A 15,459-nucleotide genomic window follows, 5' to 3' on the forward strand; every position below is an offset into this window, starting at 1 on the left:
AATAGAACGGTTCAACTTTTAGAAATCTTTGCAAAGGGTTCAAACATAAATGAGGGACATTAAGGGAGTTCAGAGATGATTCGATCGAATTACGGGCACGAAGACAAAAGCACAACGACAGCAGGACTGCATACAGGACAGTCTTCGCTTTTAAGGCAGTTCCCATAATTAAATCCCTGGTATCCGGGAGTTATTGGCATGTGAAGATGACTGAGCGTTAAGGTGGAGAGGACGGGCTTCCACTGATTGTAAGAATAATACCCCGCAGAAAGTGCCCATTTGTGGTAACACTCCATCACTTTGCTCGTCGTTGTTTTTTTAGTTGTGTAAGTGGGCCGATCGGATAAGGGCCTGATCGGTTAATGGGGGAGTTGACTTACACCATGAGAATAATCGAGGTGCATGGCCTACGATAGACATTCCGTGCAGGGTACGAGTCGCCGAGAATAGAAGACCATTGCAGGCACAAAATATAGACGTCATGATGAGGGCGTTCACGAGGTGAGGCAGGCCGTGGATTCTGAGCCGCTGCATGGCGATGATATAGCGCCCGCCGCTCCCTAATGCGGACGAAATGAGCCGTGGATGACGTACTACAGGGTTATGACATAGTCCATGTCGAGACGGCCAAGACATGATTAATAACGCCGTCACAATCTCATAATGAGGCGTTTATTCATTGAAAGAAACCTCGATCTGCAGCTGCAAACCCCGCTTTGTCTCTCTCAAATTGACTTTTCCCCCATACGGAACCCTTTCACTCACCACCAGGCAACCATTGCGCCATGAGTCCTCGGAGGCGTGCCGGCCCGAAGCTCGTCGTTGAAGAGCTCGAACGGGAACGTGGCTATCTCGCCAGGCGTAGGATTCTCATCCAGGTTAAATATCTTCCTCGGCGGGATCTGCGGCGTTGAACCTGACAAGAATGAGGACAGAGTAGAGAGCCTCGACGGGCAGGGAGACGAATGCAGGGTCAACGACGTTTCAGAGCCTGCTTGGCCCAAGAAAATGTCCTGGGAATCGATATCCATTGTGTTGGCGGCTGGGAAGCTAGATTGCTCTGTCAGCGAAGGAATAGTATGGCTCCCTTCAGCGGCGGCGTACTGCAACATTTGACGCCCTGAGACACTCTTTGCACTCTTTGCACTCTTTACACTCTTTACACTCTTTTAGGCGAAAGGATAGGTTGGGGCTGCCGTGAGCGTGGCATCGTGAGATGGACGCGACCGCCGAGGAGATCCTGGTCGCGGGTGGGGATTCGGTGACCGCGACGCGTCGCTCGTCGAGACCCGTGAAACCAACCGCGAAAGCCCAAAAAATTTGGCAAGTAGCCTCAAGCCAGGCCGGAACATCGAAGAATGCCGGCACAAAGCAAGTGGCAGCAGGCGACAACGACTGGGACAATGCGGACGAGAGACTGCAGGCCGTGGATGGCGCGGCCCGCAGCGATTCATCGCTAATGCAGATGATGTTCCAGACGACGCTCCAGACGATGCTCCAGGAAACGTCGAGCCATCTCATGGACAAGCAGAAACAGATGCTGGAGAGGCTCTGGGATGCTTTGATGGAGAACCAGCGAAAAGCGGCAAAGGGAACGAGCGATCAGCTGGAGATAATCCGACAACTGCAGCAGGAGATACGGACGGTCAGGGCCGAGGCGGCTGACGACCGGAAAACGGCCGAGGAAACCAGAAGCATGCAGGAACAGACAGCACGTGAGATGAAACAGATGCGCGAGCAGCTGAGTGAACAGCTCAGGCAGGTGAGGGAACAAGCGGCAGAAGAAACAAAGCAGTTGCGAGAGCAGCTAGACGCGATGGCCAAAAGTATTCAGGCCAACAGCGCCCAGACGAGCCCGCACCCATCGTATGCAGACGTAGCCCGTACCCCGCCGTCAAGCCAGCCAAGCAACCTTCAAACCCTCTCGTCGATACAAACAACACCGTCCACGCTTACCGATACTCTCTTCTGCACTATCGACACATCACGTGTCAACGAGGAGGAGAAGGGCAAAGCGCAAGTGGGAGGAATTCGACAGGCCATTGAGGAGGAGATGCGAAAGAAGGAGGGCCGACAGGACTGGAGGTGTGCAGCCGTGGTGAGGAATGCAAAGAACGCAGACCGTATTAAGGTGATCTGCCGAGACGAGTCGGAGATGAAGCTCGTCAAGGAAGCGGCGGAGAAGACAGCAGTCACGGGCGCAAGAGTCCTCAGGGACCAACTATATCCGGTCAAAATTGACGGTGCAAACAGGGCAGCGGTACTGGGCTCAGCTGGCAACGTGCTGCCAGGCGCGGCGGAGGCGTTGGGAAAGGAGAACCGAGTGACGATTGCCAAGATGCACTGGCTCAGCGACAAGGAGAATAGGAAATCCTACGGCTCGATGGTGATCTACGTTACGAAGGTGAGCGATGCGCAACGCTTGCTGGAAGAGAGATACTTTCACCTCGCTGGGGAGTCGGCCAGCACCAACGTTTTCGAGCAACGCCAAGGCCCGGTCCAATGCTACAACTGTTGGGAGCTTGGTCACAAGGCCTTCACCTGTAACAGGCCCCAGCGATGTGGCAAATGTGCAGAAACGGGACACCGCCACACACAGTGCCAGGCGATCGAGCCGAAGTGCGCTCTCTGCGGAGGGCCACACGAATCGCTCAGTCGCAACTGCCGAGTGCGACAAATGCATAGCAACAATGTGTACTAACCTCCAGATCCTCCAGCTCAACGTGGGGAAGAGGGATGCAGTGCAACTGAGCATGATGAACGACGGAGACTTGCGGGACTACGCGGTGCTGGCAGTAGCCGAACCATACGTATTGAACATTGATGGTACGGTGGTGACAGCACCGAACAACCACAGAAACTGGACGAGATTTATACCGACGAAGAAACATGAGATGCGATGGCCGATCCGCAGCATGCTCTGGATCCGCAGGGATCTAGAGGCGGAGCAGGTGCCGATACCCTCAGCCGACCTGACGGGAGCAATAATACGGCTGCCCGACCGGGACGTCCTGGTGGTATCGGTGTATGTGGAAGGGAGGAATGAGAATGCTCTACGCACGGCAATGGAGCAACTGCACAGGGTGATGACGGGCTTCCGCAACAGCACAGGGAAAAGAACGGATGTGATCTTGGCAGGCGACCTCAACCGCCACGACCAACTATGGGGAGGTGACGAGGTGACAGGCAGACGCCAAGGGGAGGCAGATCCAATTATCGACCTCATGGACGAGCATGGCCTCCTAAGTCTCCTCCGCAGAGGGACAAAGACGTGGGAGAGGGGTGGTGCGGAGAGCACGATCGACCTGATGCTCGCGTCGTCCGAACTGGCAGAAGAGATGGTTCACTGCGCCATACACCCAACCGAACACGGGTCGGACCATAGGGCAATCCGGACAGAGTTTGACCTCACGACGCCGGAGAGGACGGCGAGTCCGAGACTGCTCTTCAAGAACGCACCGTGGAATGCGATCAAGGAGAGAGTGAAAGACCAGCTAGCACCCCTCCCATGGGACGGCGGGGTTCAGACCCAGACGGACAGGCTGATGGAGGCGGCCCTCGGCGCAATCCACGCACTGGTCCCGCGAGCGAAGCCATCGCCATATGCCAAGAGATGGTGGACAACTGACCTTACTCGACTCCGGAAAGCCTACACGTACTGGAGAAACCTGGCGAGGGCACAGCGGCGGGCAGGCCATAGACAGGAAAACCTAGAGAGCCGGGCGAAGGTAGCATCCAAAGAGTACCACGACACCATCAGAAGACAGAAGAAGGCCCACTGGGACGACTTCCTCGCAGACAGGGCCAATATCTGGCAAGCGGCCAAATACCTCAAACCCGGTGGCGACATGGTCGGCGACAAAATCCCCCGGCTGAAAAGGGCGGACGGGACGACAACACAGGACAAGGCGGAACAGGCAGAAGTACTGCTGACGACATTCTTCCCGCCGCTACCAGCAACCATCGAAGACGAAGGTCCACGACCGCGGCGGAGAGAAGTGGCCATGCCGGATTTGACGTTGGAGGAGGTGGAGGAGAAAGTCATGGCAGCCAAAGCGTGGAAAGCACCCGGGGAAGACGGCCTGCCGGCGATGGTGTGGAAGCAACTGTGGCCGGTGGTCAAAGAACGCGTGATGCATCTGTTCCGCACCTCACTGAATGAAGGACAGCTACCAGACCAGTGGAGGAGCGCCAAGATCATCCCGCTCAAGAAGCCGGACAAGGCCGACTACGCGGTCGCAAAGGCATGGAGACCGATCTCGCTGTTGTCGACGCTGGGCAAAGTGCTCGAAGCAGTGGTGGCGGACAGGATCTCGTACGTCGCCGAGACGTTTGGGCTCCTGCCCACAAACCACTTTGGGGCAAGGAAGCGGCGGTCGGCAGAGCAGGCCTTGCTGCTCTTCCAAGAACATGTGTACAAAGCGTGGCGGGACCGCAGGGTGGTCAGCCTAGTCAGCTTCGACATCAAGGGCGCGTACAACGGCGTATTCAAGGACAGATTGCTACAGAGGCTGGAAGCAAGAGGCATCCCCAAGAAGCTGGTGCAATGGATAAGCGCGTTCTGCTCCAAGCGCACGGCCAGCATCGTGGTGAACGACTACACGTCAGAGCAACGGGAGCTGCCGCAAGCCGGCCTTCCCCAGGGATCGCCACTTTCGCCTGTGCTTTTCCTATTCTTCAACGCAGACCTTGTGCAAAGCAAGATTGACTCCAAAGGCGGTTCGATAGCCTTTGTCGATGACTACTCAGCCTGGGTCACGGGACCGACGGCGGAGGCGAACAGGGACGACATACAAGCCATCATCGACCGGGCACTGGCGTGGGGGAGGCGTAGTGGAGCGACATTTGAACATGAAAAGACAACAATTGTCCACTTCACGCGCGTAGCTGAACGTACCAGCGAGGTGCCATTCATGGTCAATGGTGAGGAAGTCAAGCCGAAGGCGAAGGCCAAGCTCCTGGGCGTGGCCATGGACACGGAGCTCAGGTTCAAGGAACACATGGCCAAGGCCGCCACTAAAGGTCTCTCGGCAGCCATGTGTCTAAGAAGACTCAGGATGCTGCCACCACAAGCTGCCAGACAACTCTTCGTCGCAACCGTTGCCCCAGCCATGGACTACGCGTCTGTCGTATGGGCATGCGCGCGGCGAAAGGGAATTGAAAGAGTTCAACAGGGCACAGAAAATAGGAGCGCGGGCCATCACGGGAGCCTTCCAGACGGTGGCGAGGGCAGTAGCTGAAGCAGAAGCCAACATCCAAACAGTACACGAGCGACATGCTCTGGCTGGAATGAAGTTGTACATCAATATGCACACGCTGCCAAAGAAGCACCCGCTAGCGACACTCAAAGTATCAGTGAGTCGAAGGTACATCTCGCCGATGAAGAGACTGGCGCTTGCCCTCGGCGAGAGCGGAATCGGGCGGATGGAAACAATCGAAGCCTATGCAGCACCGCCGTGGCACGCCCGCGTGTCGTTGGTGTGCGAGGTAGAGCGGAAGATGGCGATAGCGGCAGCCAATAGTGCCGAAGACATCACCATCACGACCAGCACTTCGGACAAAGGAGGAATGGTGGGGATGGGAGGCATCATCAGCCACAGAGCAGCAGGGCAAGCGAACAGTGTCGTGGCCAGATACTCGGTCACCCTCGGCTCTCGAGACGACCAGAACCCCTACACGGCCGAGTTGGGGGCGATAGCGATGGCATTGCGATGCATGCCTGACGGACTACGGGACCGAAGACTTACCATACTGTCAAGCGGCCAGTCAGCTCTGAAGGCGATCGCGCGACCGCGACAACAGTCGGGACAGTGCGCCATCCGGGAAATCTACAACCACATCCGACGGCTGGGAAAAGGCAACAACAGTGTTAAAATGATCTGGGTACCGTCCCGGGACGACGCGTTCCCCTTGGGACCCAAGGCGAAGAGACAGGCGCAGAGAGCAACCGAAGCAGGACGTACGGCAGAGACGCCGCCATACCAAGCTCGATCGACGCGGACAAGACTGGCGAGAGCACAGCTACAACAGCACCAGGCGCTACCGGACAGAGTGGGCGGCTTCTCCAAGAGGGTTGACAAAGCGCTACCAGGAAAACACACAAAGGTGCTATACGACGGACTGAAGAGGCGCGAAGCAGACACGCTTTCACAGTTACGCACGGGAATGGCGAGGATCAACAGCTACCTGTCGAGGATCGGCGCGGTGGAATCAGACTTGTGTGATTGCGGACGGGCAACCGAGACGATGGAACATTTTCTCTTTCGCTGCAGCAAGTGGGATGCACAACGCGAAGGCATGCGGCGAATCGGACAAAGCGAGATGGGAAACCTCTCATTCTTTCTGGGAGGAAAGTCGGCGTTGGACGGACCGAGATGGTCACCTAACCTACAGGCGGTGCGAGCAACAATCAAATTCGCGATGGAGACAGGAAGACTAGGGCCAAGGGAGGAGAATTGAACATACTAACAACCAGAACTAGAAAATACTAACACAACACAGCCTCATTTTGACAGACCACGCTTCAGCTGCTGAGGATAGGATGCTGAACACTTGGAGAAAATGGCCTTCAAGCAGGCCTGTCAGAAAGAGTCAAGCGAGGCCAAAAGAAAGCGATGCAGGGAGAGAAAGTGGGGCTTTACTTTGTGGTCAGGATTGAAGGTGGCAGAAATGTAAATAGCATAGCGTATTCCATGGCCCTATGAGATCCGTTCTCCCGGGCGTAATAAATCTACTAGTTTGACGCCCAGAGGCTAACGTCCTTCGCCTCCATTTTATCGGACACGACAGCGCAGCCTTTCCAGGCCGTCTGCAGGGACAATTGACGCGCTGAGAAACCGCCACGCGATCCGACGCCCCGTGTGCAAATCGCGAAGCTCTGATATGGTACAGCACTGTATAATCTACGGTACCGGACGTATCTTGCAACCGAAGCCATCGTCCTAACAAGAGCCCAGAATGGCACGCTTTCTATATGTTCAACGGTAACCTAATTTTATAGCTTTAAATGGGCTTTTTGACTGGTTCCAACAAGAATATTTGCAACATGAGAGACGGTGAAGAGTATGTTATCTCAGTGGCGAAACCTAAGCCGTGGAGTTAAGAGATACCAGCCCCACCATTACAAATAGCGGCCTGCACGGTAGCCCCTATCTAGCGTGTATAGGGTAGACTGCCCCGCGTAACATGCTCCCGAACGAAATTGTGCGCTTGCGCTTGACCCAAGTCGTTCGAGAGTTGAAGGAGCCGAGGAGGCCTAATTTTGCACCCCCACCAGTTGGACCTGACGAACCCCGTGGGTCCTACGGAGGCGCATATCAAAAGTCCTCGCTTGCCAAGGCGCTAGTGGGCTTTAGCGTCCATCCAGAAGGCACCCCGCACCAAATTTGTATGCGTCAATTCCCAATGCCTGACAATACCACTCTTCCTGTTCAATTCAACGAAAATGCCTCCTAATATTGCAGCTCGAGCGTGTGTTGTTACACTGAAAGCTGCTGGCAAAGAGACTTCTGAAGTTGCTTATTTTACGGGGCTTCCGGTACGAACGATCAATGATATCTATGCACGAGCAATTAAGCGCGGCTTCGACCCGGCCAAGAGACCTCTTGAGATTACAGATGCCCACGTTGCTGATGCACCTCGATCCGGCCGACCTAAAAAGCAGACTATAGAGATCCAAGCGGCTGTTGCGAGTAAGGTACGCCGTGATCGCTACGGCAGGGAAAAGACTTGTACTGATATTGCTGGGGAGCTCAGTCTGGAAGGCATAAATATCTCTTCAATGACTATCTGGCGGATCCTCCGGGGTGCCGGCTTCAAGAAGACCAAGCCGACCAGGAAGCCTGGTCTGACGAAGAAGATGCGGCAGGATCGGCTTGATTGGTGTTTACAGCGGAAGGACTGGACTCTGAGGACTGGAAGAATGTCATTTGGTCTGACGAGACCTCTGTTATTCTGCTCCATCGGCGCGGAGGATACCGTGTATGGAGGACTAAAGACGAGGCCTTCATCCGCAGCTGCATTCGTGAGAGATGGAAGGGGGCTTCTGAGTTCATGTTCTGGGGCTGTTTCTCATACGATCGCAAGGGCCCTATGCACTGCTGGGCGCCGGAGACTAATGCTGAGAAGATGGCTGCCGAGAGAGAGATTGCAAGATTAAATACGGAGCTGGAGCCGATAATGAAGGAACAGTGGGAGCTTCAGAATGGCATGCGGCGCCTCAACTTACGCAACCTTCCTGGCAAGAAGCCCCAGTGGCGATGGAGTCAGAAGAACGGCAAGCTTATCCGACGGGCTGGGCACGGAATAGACTGGTATTTATATCAGACTAAGATCCTGATACCTAAGCTGCTGCCTTTTGCTGCTGAGTGCCTTATTGAGCGGCCAGGAACTCTCGTACAGGAAGATAAGGCGCCGGCACATAGTCATTATGCACAGCAGCAAGTATATGATGCAGCTGGTATTACAAGATTGCTTTGGTGCGGCAACTCGCCGGACCTTAATGCAATAGAGCCCTGTTGGCCCTGGATGAAGAGATGGACTACAAGAAAAGGGGCCCCTAAGTCCCGTAAGGAAGCTATTGCTGCTTGGGAAGCTGCTTGGAAGGAACTTAAGCAGGAAGCTATTCAGGCTTGGATTGAGCGAATTCCTCGTCATGTGCAGGAAATAATTGATCTTGAGGGTGGAAACGAGTATAAGGAAGGCCGGAGAAGGCCCCAATACTAATTGGGTAGTACTATTCCCTAATTAGCTAGCCTTCTGTTTTAGCGCAAGCGAGGACTTTTGATATGCGCCTCCGTACTGTACCTCCAGACCATGCCCTGGATCGCCTAGAATGTTTTCTCTGCCGTTCATCCCGGTCTCATATGGCAGCAGCGTCATTGCTCCCCAGACATGGGCCAGGGCGACGATGGCTCACCCCACGGCAGCCAGCGGCAGTGCAGCGCAGCGTCTCATCTCGGGCACTTGTGTCTTAAGGGCCCCGATATGCATCCTTCACCACACCACCTCCTCTCACACCTCACGCCTCACGCGTCGTATTGCACCCCACCCTCCCCTTCCTTCGCATCGTGCTTTTAGGTGCCCGTATGCCCTGATGTAGCCTGCCCATCCTACTTCTTCTCGTCTCTGGTATAAACCCCTCCTCTTTCTTCAACTTCCCGCGACGGCATAGATTTGCTTCTTATACACGCTGCTACCCTGACCACACCACAAGGGCACTTTCACTTATGCCGAGTCCTCGTCCGTGGCCGTCTTATTTCTTCATTCAGCTCTTCCAACCACGAGGCATGCTGTCTCAATAGCTTCCCTTTCCGTTCTTCATAAATCCCCAATCCCCCCGTATCCACCGCCCTTTTCTCCCTGCCTCTGCTCGCAGACATCCTCGAGGCCGCACTTCGCTCCACTCTCCAACCAAGCATTTGGTGAGCTTGCCCTTTCCGGAAAGTGGCCAGCCACAACACCATTCCCAGTCTAACAAGTCAACCCCAGTCCATACCCATATCCACGTTGGTCGATTTCAACAACAGCAACCATGTGCGACTTCACCAAAAACTACTACATTTACACATCCTGCGTGGATCCCGGGACTCACTTCTGCAAGACCTCCACCGATGGAAACCGAAAACAGTCATGCCCCAAAGGCCCCCATGAGCGCTACATTGTGATTCCCGAGAGCTGCCCGCTGTGCTGTGGCTGAGCTAGGTTCGGGTATTTTCGACTGCATGACGGCTGCTCTCCTGCTGGGCTCGACAAGAACTTGCACTTCTCAACCTGTCCTTCTTACTTTGGGGCTTGGGGTGCGCCCATGCACTCCTGAACCGCACGGTGTCACTTGGTGTTGGATTATCCCATTTGACATGGCGGTACTCCGTGGGGATCTTCCGAGCAGGCGTCACGAGGGCCGGATTTGCTACGCCGGTTTTGGGTTGAACTAAAGAATAGCTTGAACTTTCAGGTCGGTCCGCCTGAATCTCGGTGGCATCCCCAAGCAGCAAATGTTGGTGATTACGGAGTACGGTGGCCCCTGATCGAGCAAGTCGTGGGCCGTGAGAGTCGAGACGCTGGAGAATAGGTTACACGGGGTGTGGATCGAAGGTCCCATACAGGGCGCCACGCGGAGAGCTCAAGCTGCAGCTTTGACCTCTCTTCAGAAAGCCTCCGAGAGGGGGCTTCCAGTCTCTCACCGTTTCCGCCCCAACGGCGGGCGTTAGGGAGTGTTCTTGTGCGTCGACCGACGGTCTTTCCGGAGGTGGAAAAGTTAGGGATTATTGCATCAATTGATCTGAAACAAGTTCCCAGACCCCGACGGGTGATAAGCCTGGCCAATATGTAATCATATCGGCGTCACTTGGTGCATTGACTGACGCCTTGGGCGAGTAATAATACTCTGATGGCTTTTTCTCATCTTATCCGAGAACGCAGTCGGTGGGACCAGTCGTCGTACGATCCTTTCAGTTGGGCTTACGGAGTATGCCTGTTGATGATTCCCCAATCGTTATGCGACAATGTCAAGGAGCTGTTAGAGTTGCGTGTGTAGAAGAAGCGCGAGTTGGGCCCGTAGCTGGGTCCGTGGTTGGTATAGCGATAGGATGTGATTGAACGGGTAATATCAGCACCTCCAATATACCCCTGAAGAATGACAGCTCGCTAACCGACCATGGGTCCATAGGTCGACCACCTCGCTGACTGTGTCTAACCGTCGACGGCTTGGAATAAGAGACAACAGCCAGAATAGGACAAATCGGTGTCGGAGATGACGGGGGGCAGTACACCGTAGAGGGCTTTTCTGATTCCGACTGTGGTGGAGATTTCTGTTGTTCCTCCATCTGACCAAGGCGTTGGGCCAATTTCGAGAGGCGGCAAGTTGAGCGCCGCTCGGTGAGGGCGCCAAACCAGCTGGAGAAGTGGGCGCCGAAACTCAAAACCGCAGACAAGCGAGCGCTGCACTCGATTTCCCACCTGAAATCGCGATTTTCAAAAAATCATAACTTTATCAAATCTAGACTAAAATGAATACCATTTTAGAGTTAGACTTATCATTATATAATATAACCCAAAAAGAAATATAAAAAATCCTACCCCCTGGGAAGTATGTTATATAGGAGAAGCGGATCTAAAACAGGCTGTAACGGGCCAGGGCCCATATCCTTGCGGCTGTGCCGCAAGACCTACAAGGCCCGTGCGTGCCAGGATGAGAAAACTTTGCACAGCTCGACAGCACAAAGGAACTTATTTCTTTCTTCTTATCTTTGATGTAAATAGCATCCTGGACTAGATAGCTGGAACACAGTTACTCGAGGCCGTTCGCACTTCTGGCCCAAGTCCACGTCCACCTCCGTCTGCTATGCTCTGCATTATGTTATTGGACGGCCCTATCGCTTAAGCAGGAACAAGGTGCTTCTACCGAACGATTCCATAAAGGAAACTCATGATTATGTAAGCCCAGCCATGCTTGTCCCGATGGCACTGCTTCCGAAGCCGGTGCTTGGTGGGTTGACGCCTCGTCGTCTCTCCCACACATCCCCCAACAGATCCCGATGCCATCCAGTTCAGTTCAGTTCAATTTCCTCCTCGGTTGCAGCCGCTTTATGACTCAGCAGCTACTGTATGTCCAGCGGGCGGGTGAATGCCGACCCGTGTTGGGGCGATCAATAGGGGGACGGGTACCCGTCCCTCTAAAATTGGACGGGGCCCGTCCCAATTACTAGTTTGGGTGTAGCCCCTCCGCTGTCTGACTTCCCACGCCCAGCGCCACGCTCAACTGCGTGCGTGACTTAACTAGATAACCAGTTTGCATATCTGCTAAGCCAACTAAAAGCAACTGAAACCTACGAAACTTGGCCGCTTTACTGGACGATCCCGTCCACGATTGTTCTGACATGGATCCAACTCAAAATCGACAGTTGACTTCGTTTCCTGACGACTGCCTTCCTCCTGAAGGCGAATATGACTCACGGGACGCCCTATCCCAAGCGATCAACGCCTGGGCAGCAACTAGGGGCTACGCATTCATAACTGGAAGGTCAACCAAAGAGAAAACCGGCAGGCAAACGATCACATTTATGTGTGATCGTCGTCACAACCACCCCATTGTTTTGAAAGAGCGGCAACGGAAAACAACAACTCAAACAACAGGTTGCGAATTCTCAGTGTTAGGAAAAGAGTCAGAGGCGGCCATTTTGAGGGCGTTCTTTCGTTTACTCCTGCTTTGCTCGCTTGACGGTTGAGTTACCAGACAAGGCAACCTCTGGAGATATCTTCCGCTTTGATGCCCCGAGGGAAATATTATCAAGGCACTGGGACTCAACAGCTGTCCCCAACTTCTCCTCTTGGCGGTTGCTTTGCCTGCCTGCACAAATATCTGCAACAGAAACTGCGTCATCGCTGGGAGAGCTAGTTCTCGATCTGTCAACCAGGTGCTCGTAGCCTCGCAGTCTCCGAAACCAACTTTTCTCTTCCTGTTCTCCATCATCCGGTATCTCTAGGCATCTCTGGCCCATTTCCTGTAGCTCCTCAAAGCTGATTGTATCCCTGAACGAGCGATCCTCATAAATCTTCAACACTCGTGGAAATCGCAGAGCAAAGTACCCAACATTCGCGGGCTTGTCGAAGCCAGCACCGACCACTTCTACTATAAACGGATGCTTGAATAGCTCCACTGGCTGCAGCCTCCGTGTGGCCTCGAATGAGACATCGAACTCAGGCATAGACTTGGCGAATGGCGCTCGTGTGAAGTATCCATGGCGGTTGAGGTACGTGATGTTTTCTTTCGAGATGCCATGTCTGTTGACCGTATCGATTATGCGAAATCTCGGCTTGGCATTAAAGCGGCAGACCTCGTGCTTATTTTCGACGCACCCGATATAGAATGACGTCCACCATAGGCTACCAATGCCGAGCTCATGCTCATCTCCCGCGTCGCGGCATCCCCCAATAATGGCGAAGTCTGCGGTGTCACCAAGGCCTGGAATGTAATCTTTCTTGAGCTTGATGAATGGCCTGCTTCCGTTGAATGAGAAGTAGGGGTCCTCGCAACCTTTGAGCACAAATCCTTCCCACCGTTGTGTGACTGCTCGAGCGAATGTCTCACTGAGCCGTTCCGCTGCGTCGAAAGACGAGAATTCAATTACTTCGCGGGACCCGATGTCGGTCCGGCCCGGAATGCGGCGGAGCAGAGATTGAAGCAGTCGTCGCCGTTCATAATGAGTCTCTAAGCCGCAGACAATGTCGTCCGGTAATAGAATATCGTAGAACATGATCATGAGATGCTCGCTCGATTCGACAGGCGAATCTCGAGCAGCTCCAAGAAACCGTCCCGATCGTTTCAGATGTCTGCGGATTTTGTGGAAAGGCTCGATTCTCCCGTCGTCGTCGTTCCATACCAGCAGCTCACCCTCCAGGATGCACCGCTTCTGAATTTTGCAGCCTGCTGTGTCAAGCTCAAGGCTGTCCCGCAGTACCCGATGAATTCCCGCGCGGTCGCTGGTTGAGTCTCTCCCACTCTTGGTGAAAATCTTGATGCCGGCTCCGGATTTGTTCAGGTCGATATAGATTTGACAGTATTCTCCATCGTACTTCCTCTCCACGCTCATCCATCTCGACCCAGCCAATTGGCAGCAATGCCTGATGCTCCTTGCTTTTTCATAGGTCGCACGCGCAGTCATTATCTCAGCCTGCGGCTCGAGTTCCCTACTGGCAACTGCTTTCAACTCATCGCAAGTATCCACGGCTGGCTGGATGGGCATATGCCGGATAGTTGGGCTGTCTAGGAGCTCCACAGCAGCTGGGATTGAATTTTGAAAGCGAAGGAGGTCAGGCAGGAGAAAATGAAATATGCTCATTACTGGCGTCTCTGGAATGTAGGCCGGGCTGTAATTCTTTGATATAATGCGAATCATCCATTTGGTCTCGGAGCTCTGCAGTACTCGGAATACTTTCGAAAGCAGGTCATCTGCACGGGTTGATCGGCCGTGCTTCGTTGTAACTCTTTCCAGTAGGCTAGCGGACGAGAACGATGATAAGGCTGCAATCTGATCGAGGACATCGTCGAGTTCTTCCAGAGTTACCTCTCGGCCGGCTCTGGATTCGCAGTCTGTTGTAGCCATCATGCGCTCAACAGAGGACGCAAAGTCTAAACCGCCACTGGTTTTCCATCTCTGAAGATCCTTCATTCGGGATGATCCAATACACTGTGCGCGTTGTATAACCCCTTCCAGTTGTCGTTCTTGCAGGCCGAAGACCCTGTCTGGTCTGCGTTCGGGAAAGAGACATGACAAGAATGCAACGGCTTCTGGGCCTCGCCGTGGAATGATTGTATTGTGTTTGTTGAACCAGGCAAGAATGGTAAGTGTGTCACGTTCCTGGATCCTGTCGATATTCGATGACCTCCTGGCATTTCTCTCGAGTCTCTCGAGGAGATCACTGTGACGGGACAAGAGCACGAACGAGGTCGAGTGCGACTTGGGCCTGATTGTTTACAAGGAGAGAAAGAGATTCCTAAGGAAAGCTCTGACTTAAAGCTATTTACACAATATTCATAAAGTGAGACTACCATGCCCCACCACCCTTTCGCTAACCAAAAATAGCCACGCGCCATATAAAACTCAACTATTTCACTTATACGGGATTTAACCAAAATATAAGTTATTCGCAAGCGGTCGCTTCGTATAGATAGGGAATTGAATGGAGTTTATTCTTCTAGTCTCGTGCGGTTGCATAGGGCACGTGATGTATGCAGATCCCTGTACTGCAAAGTCACCAAATCAGGCATTGAATTCCTCACCGCTCCTTTCCACTTCTTTTTATGTGAGTTTTTCACAACGCAATAAAAATGCCTTCATCATGGCCTCGCTGGAAATATACAGAAGACGACATGGCTGAGGCTATATTGGATATCACGGATAACGGCCTTTCGCAGTATCGATCAGCTCAGAAGTGGGGAGTGCCACAAAGGACTCTTTCCGACAGACTTAGTGGTCAGTTGGCCGTAAACGAATAAATTCAACCTGGACAACGTCTATCCAAGCATCAGGAAGACAAATTAGCCTTTTGGACTTTTCGTCAAGAGGCTTTGGGATATGCTCCGTCTCACAGTCAAATTCGCGCCTGTGTCTTCGCCATGTTGAAACAACAAAGCGAACAACCAACATTGGGACGCAATTGGGTAGCCAGATTCATTCAACGCCGCTCAGAGCTTAAAACTAAAATTGGGAGACGTCAAGAAGCCAATAGATTCGACTCTTTCACGCCCAAGGCGGTCCATTGGTTCTTTGATATCAGGGAGAAGGAGTATGGATGGATTAAGCCTGAGAACACTATTAATGTCGATGAAGGCGGTATTATGATCGGTTTTGGCAAGCCTCTACCTCCCTATTCCCTCTCCATTCGAAATCTAATTAACCAAACTTCTCTTGCCAGGCTTGGATAGTCTGGTGGTTGGAAGCATAGACCCAAAGCGGA

General features: G+C 53.4%; 4 protein-coding genes across 4 annotated transcripts; 2 read left to right on the forward strand and 2 right to left on the reverse strand.

The window, feature by feature from the left end:
- Positions 1–1,146: 1,146 nt before the first annotated feature.
- On the forward strand, positions 1,147–1,678 carry BGZ61DRAFT_464457 (uncharacterized protein; the record flags this gene model as incomplete). Its single annotated transcript, XM_046247483.1, has 1 exon — positions 1,147–1,678. A coding segment is annotated over exon 1 (462 nt), but the record flags the coding sequence as incomplete, so codon positions are not given.
- A 7,854-nt stretch (positions 1,679–9,532) lies between these two features.
- Positions 9,533–9,697, forward strand: BGZ61DRAFT_369706 (uncharacterized protein; the record flags this gene model as incomplete). The annotated part of the gene is made up of 1 exon (XM_046241967.1): positions 9,533–9,697. One exon carries the CDS (start codon positions 9,533–9,535, stop codon positions 9,695–9,697), a length of 165 nt encoding a protein of 54 aa, XP_046095973.1.
- An 811-nt stretch (positions 9,698–10,508) lies between these two features.
- BGZ61DRAFT_523344 (uncharacterized protein) lies at positions 10,509–11,040 on the reverse strand (the record flags this gene model as incomplete). The annotated part of the gene is made up of 2 exons (XM_046252583.1): positions 10,509–10,959; positions 11,018–11,040. The coding sequence occupies 2 exons, from the start codon at positions 11,038–11,040 to the stop codon at positions 10,509–10,511; spliced, it is 474 nt and encodes a 157-aa protein (XP_046095974.1).
- Positions 11,041–12,188: 1,148 nt separating this feature from the next.
- On the reverse strand, positions 12,189–14,596 carry BGZ61DRAFT_510420 (uncharacterized protein; the record flags this gene model as incomplete). The annotated part of the gene is made up of 3 exons (XM_046252062.1): positions 12,189–12,554; positions 12,594–14,388; positions 14,577–14,596. 3 exons carry the CDS (start codon positions 14,594–14,596, stop codon positions 12,198–12,200), a joined length of 2,172 nt encoding a protein of 723 aa, XP_046095975.1. The 3' UTR covers positions 12,189–12,197.
- Between the last annotated feature and the right edge of the window lie 863 nt (positions 14,597–15,459).

Source organism: Ilyonectria robusta, assembly GCF_021365365.1.
Source record: "Ilyonectria robusta strain PMI_751 chromosome Unknown BGZ61scaffold_38, whole genome shotgun sequence".
In the NCBI taxonomy this organism is placed as follows: Eukaryota; Fungi; Ascomycota; class Sordariomycetes; order Hypocreales; family Nectriaceae; genus Ilyonectria; species Ilyonectria robusta.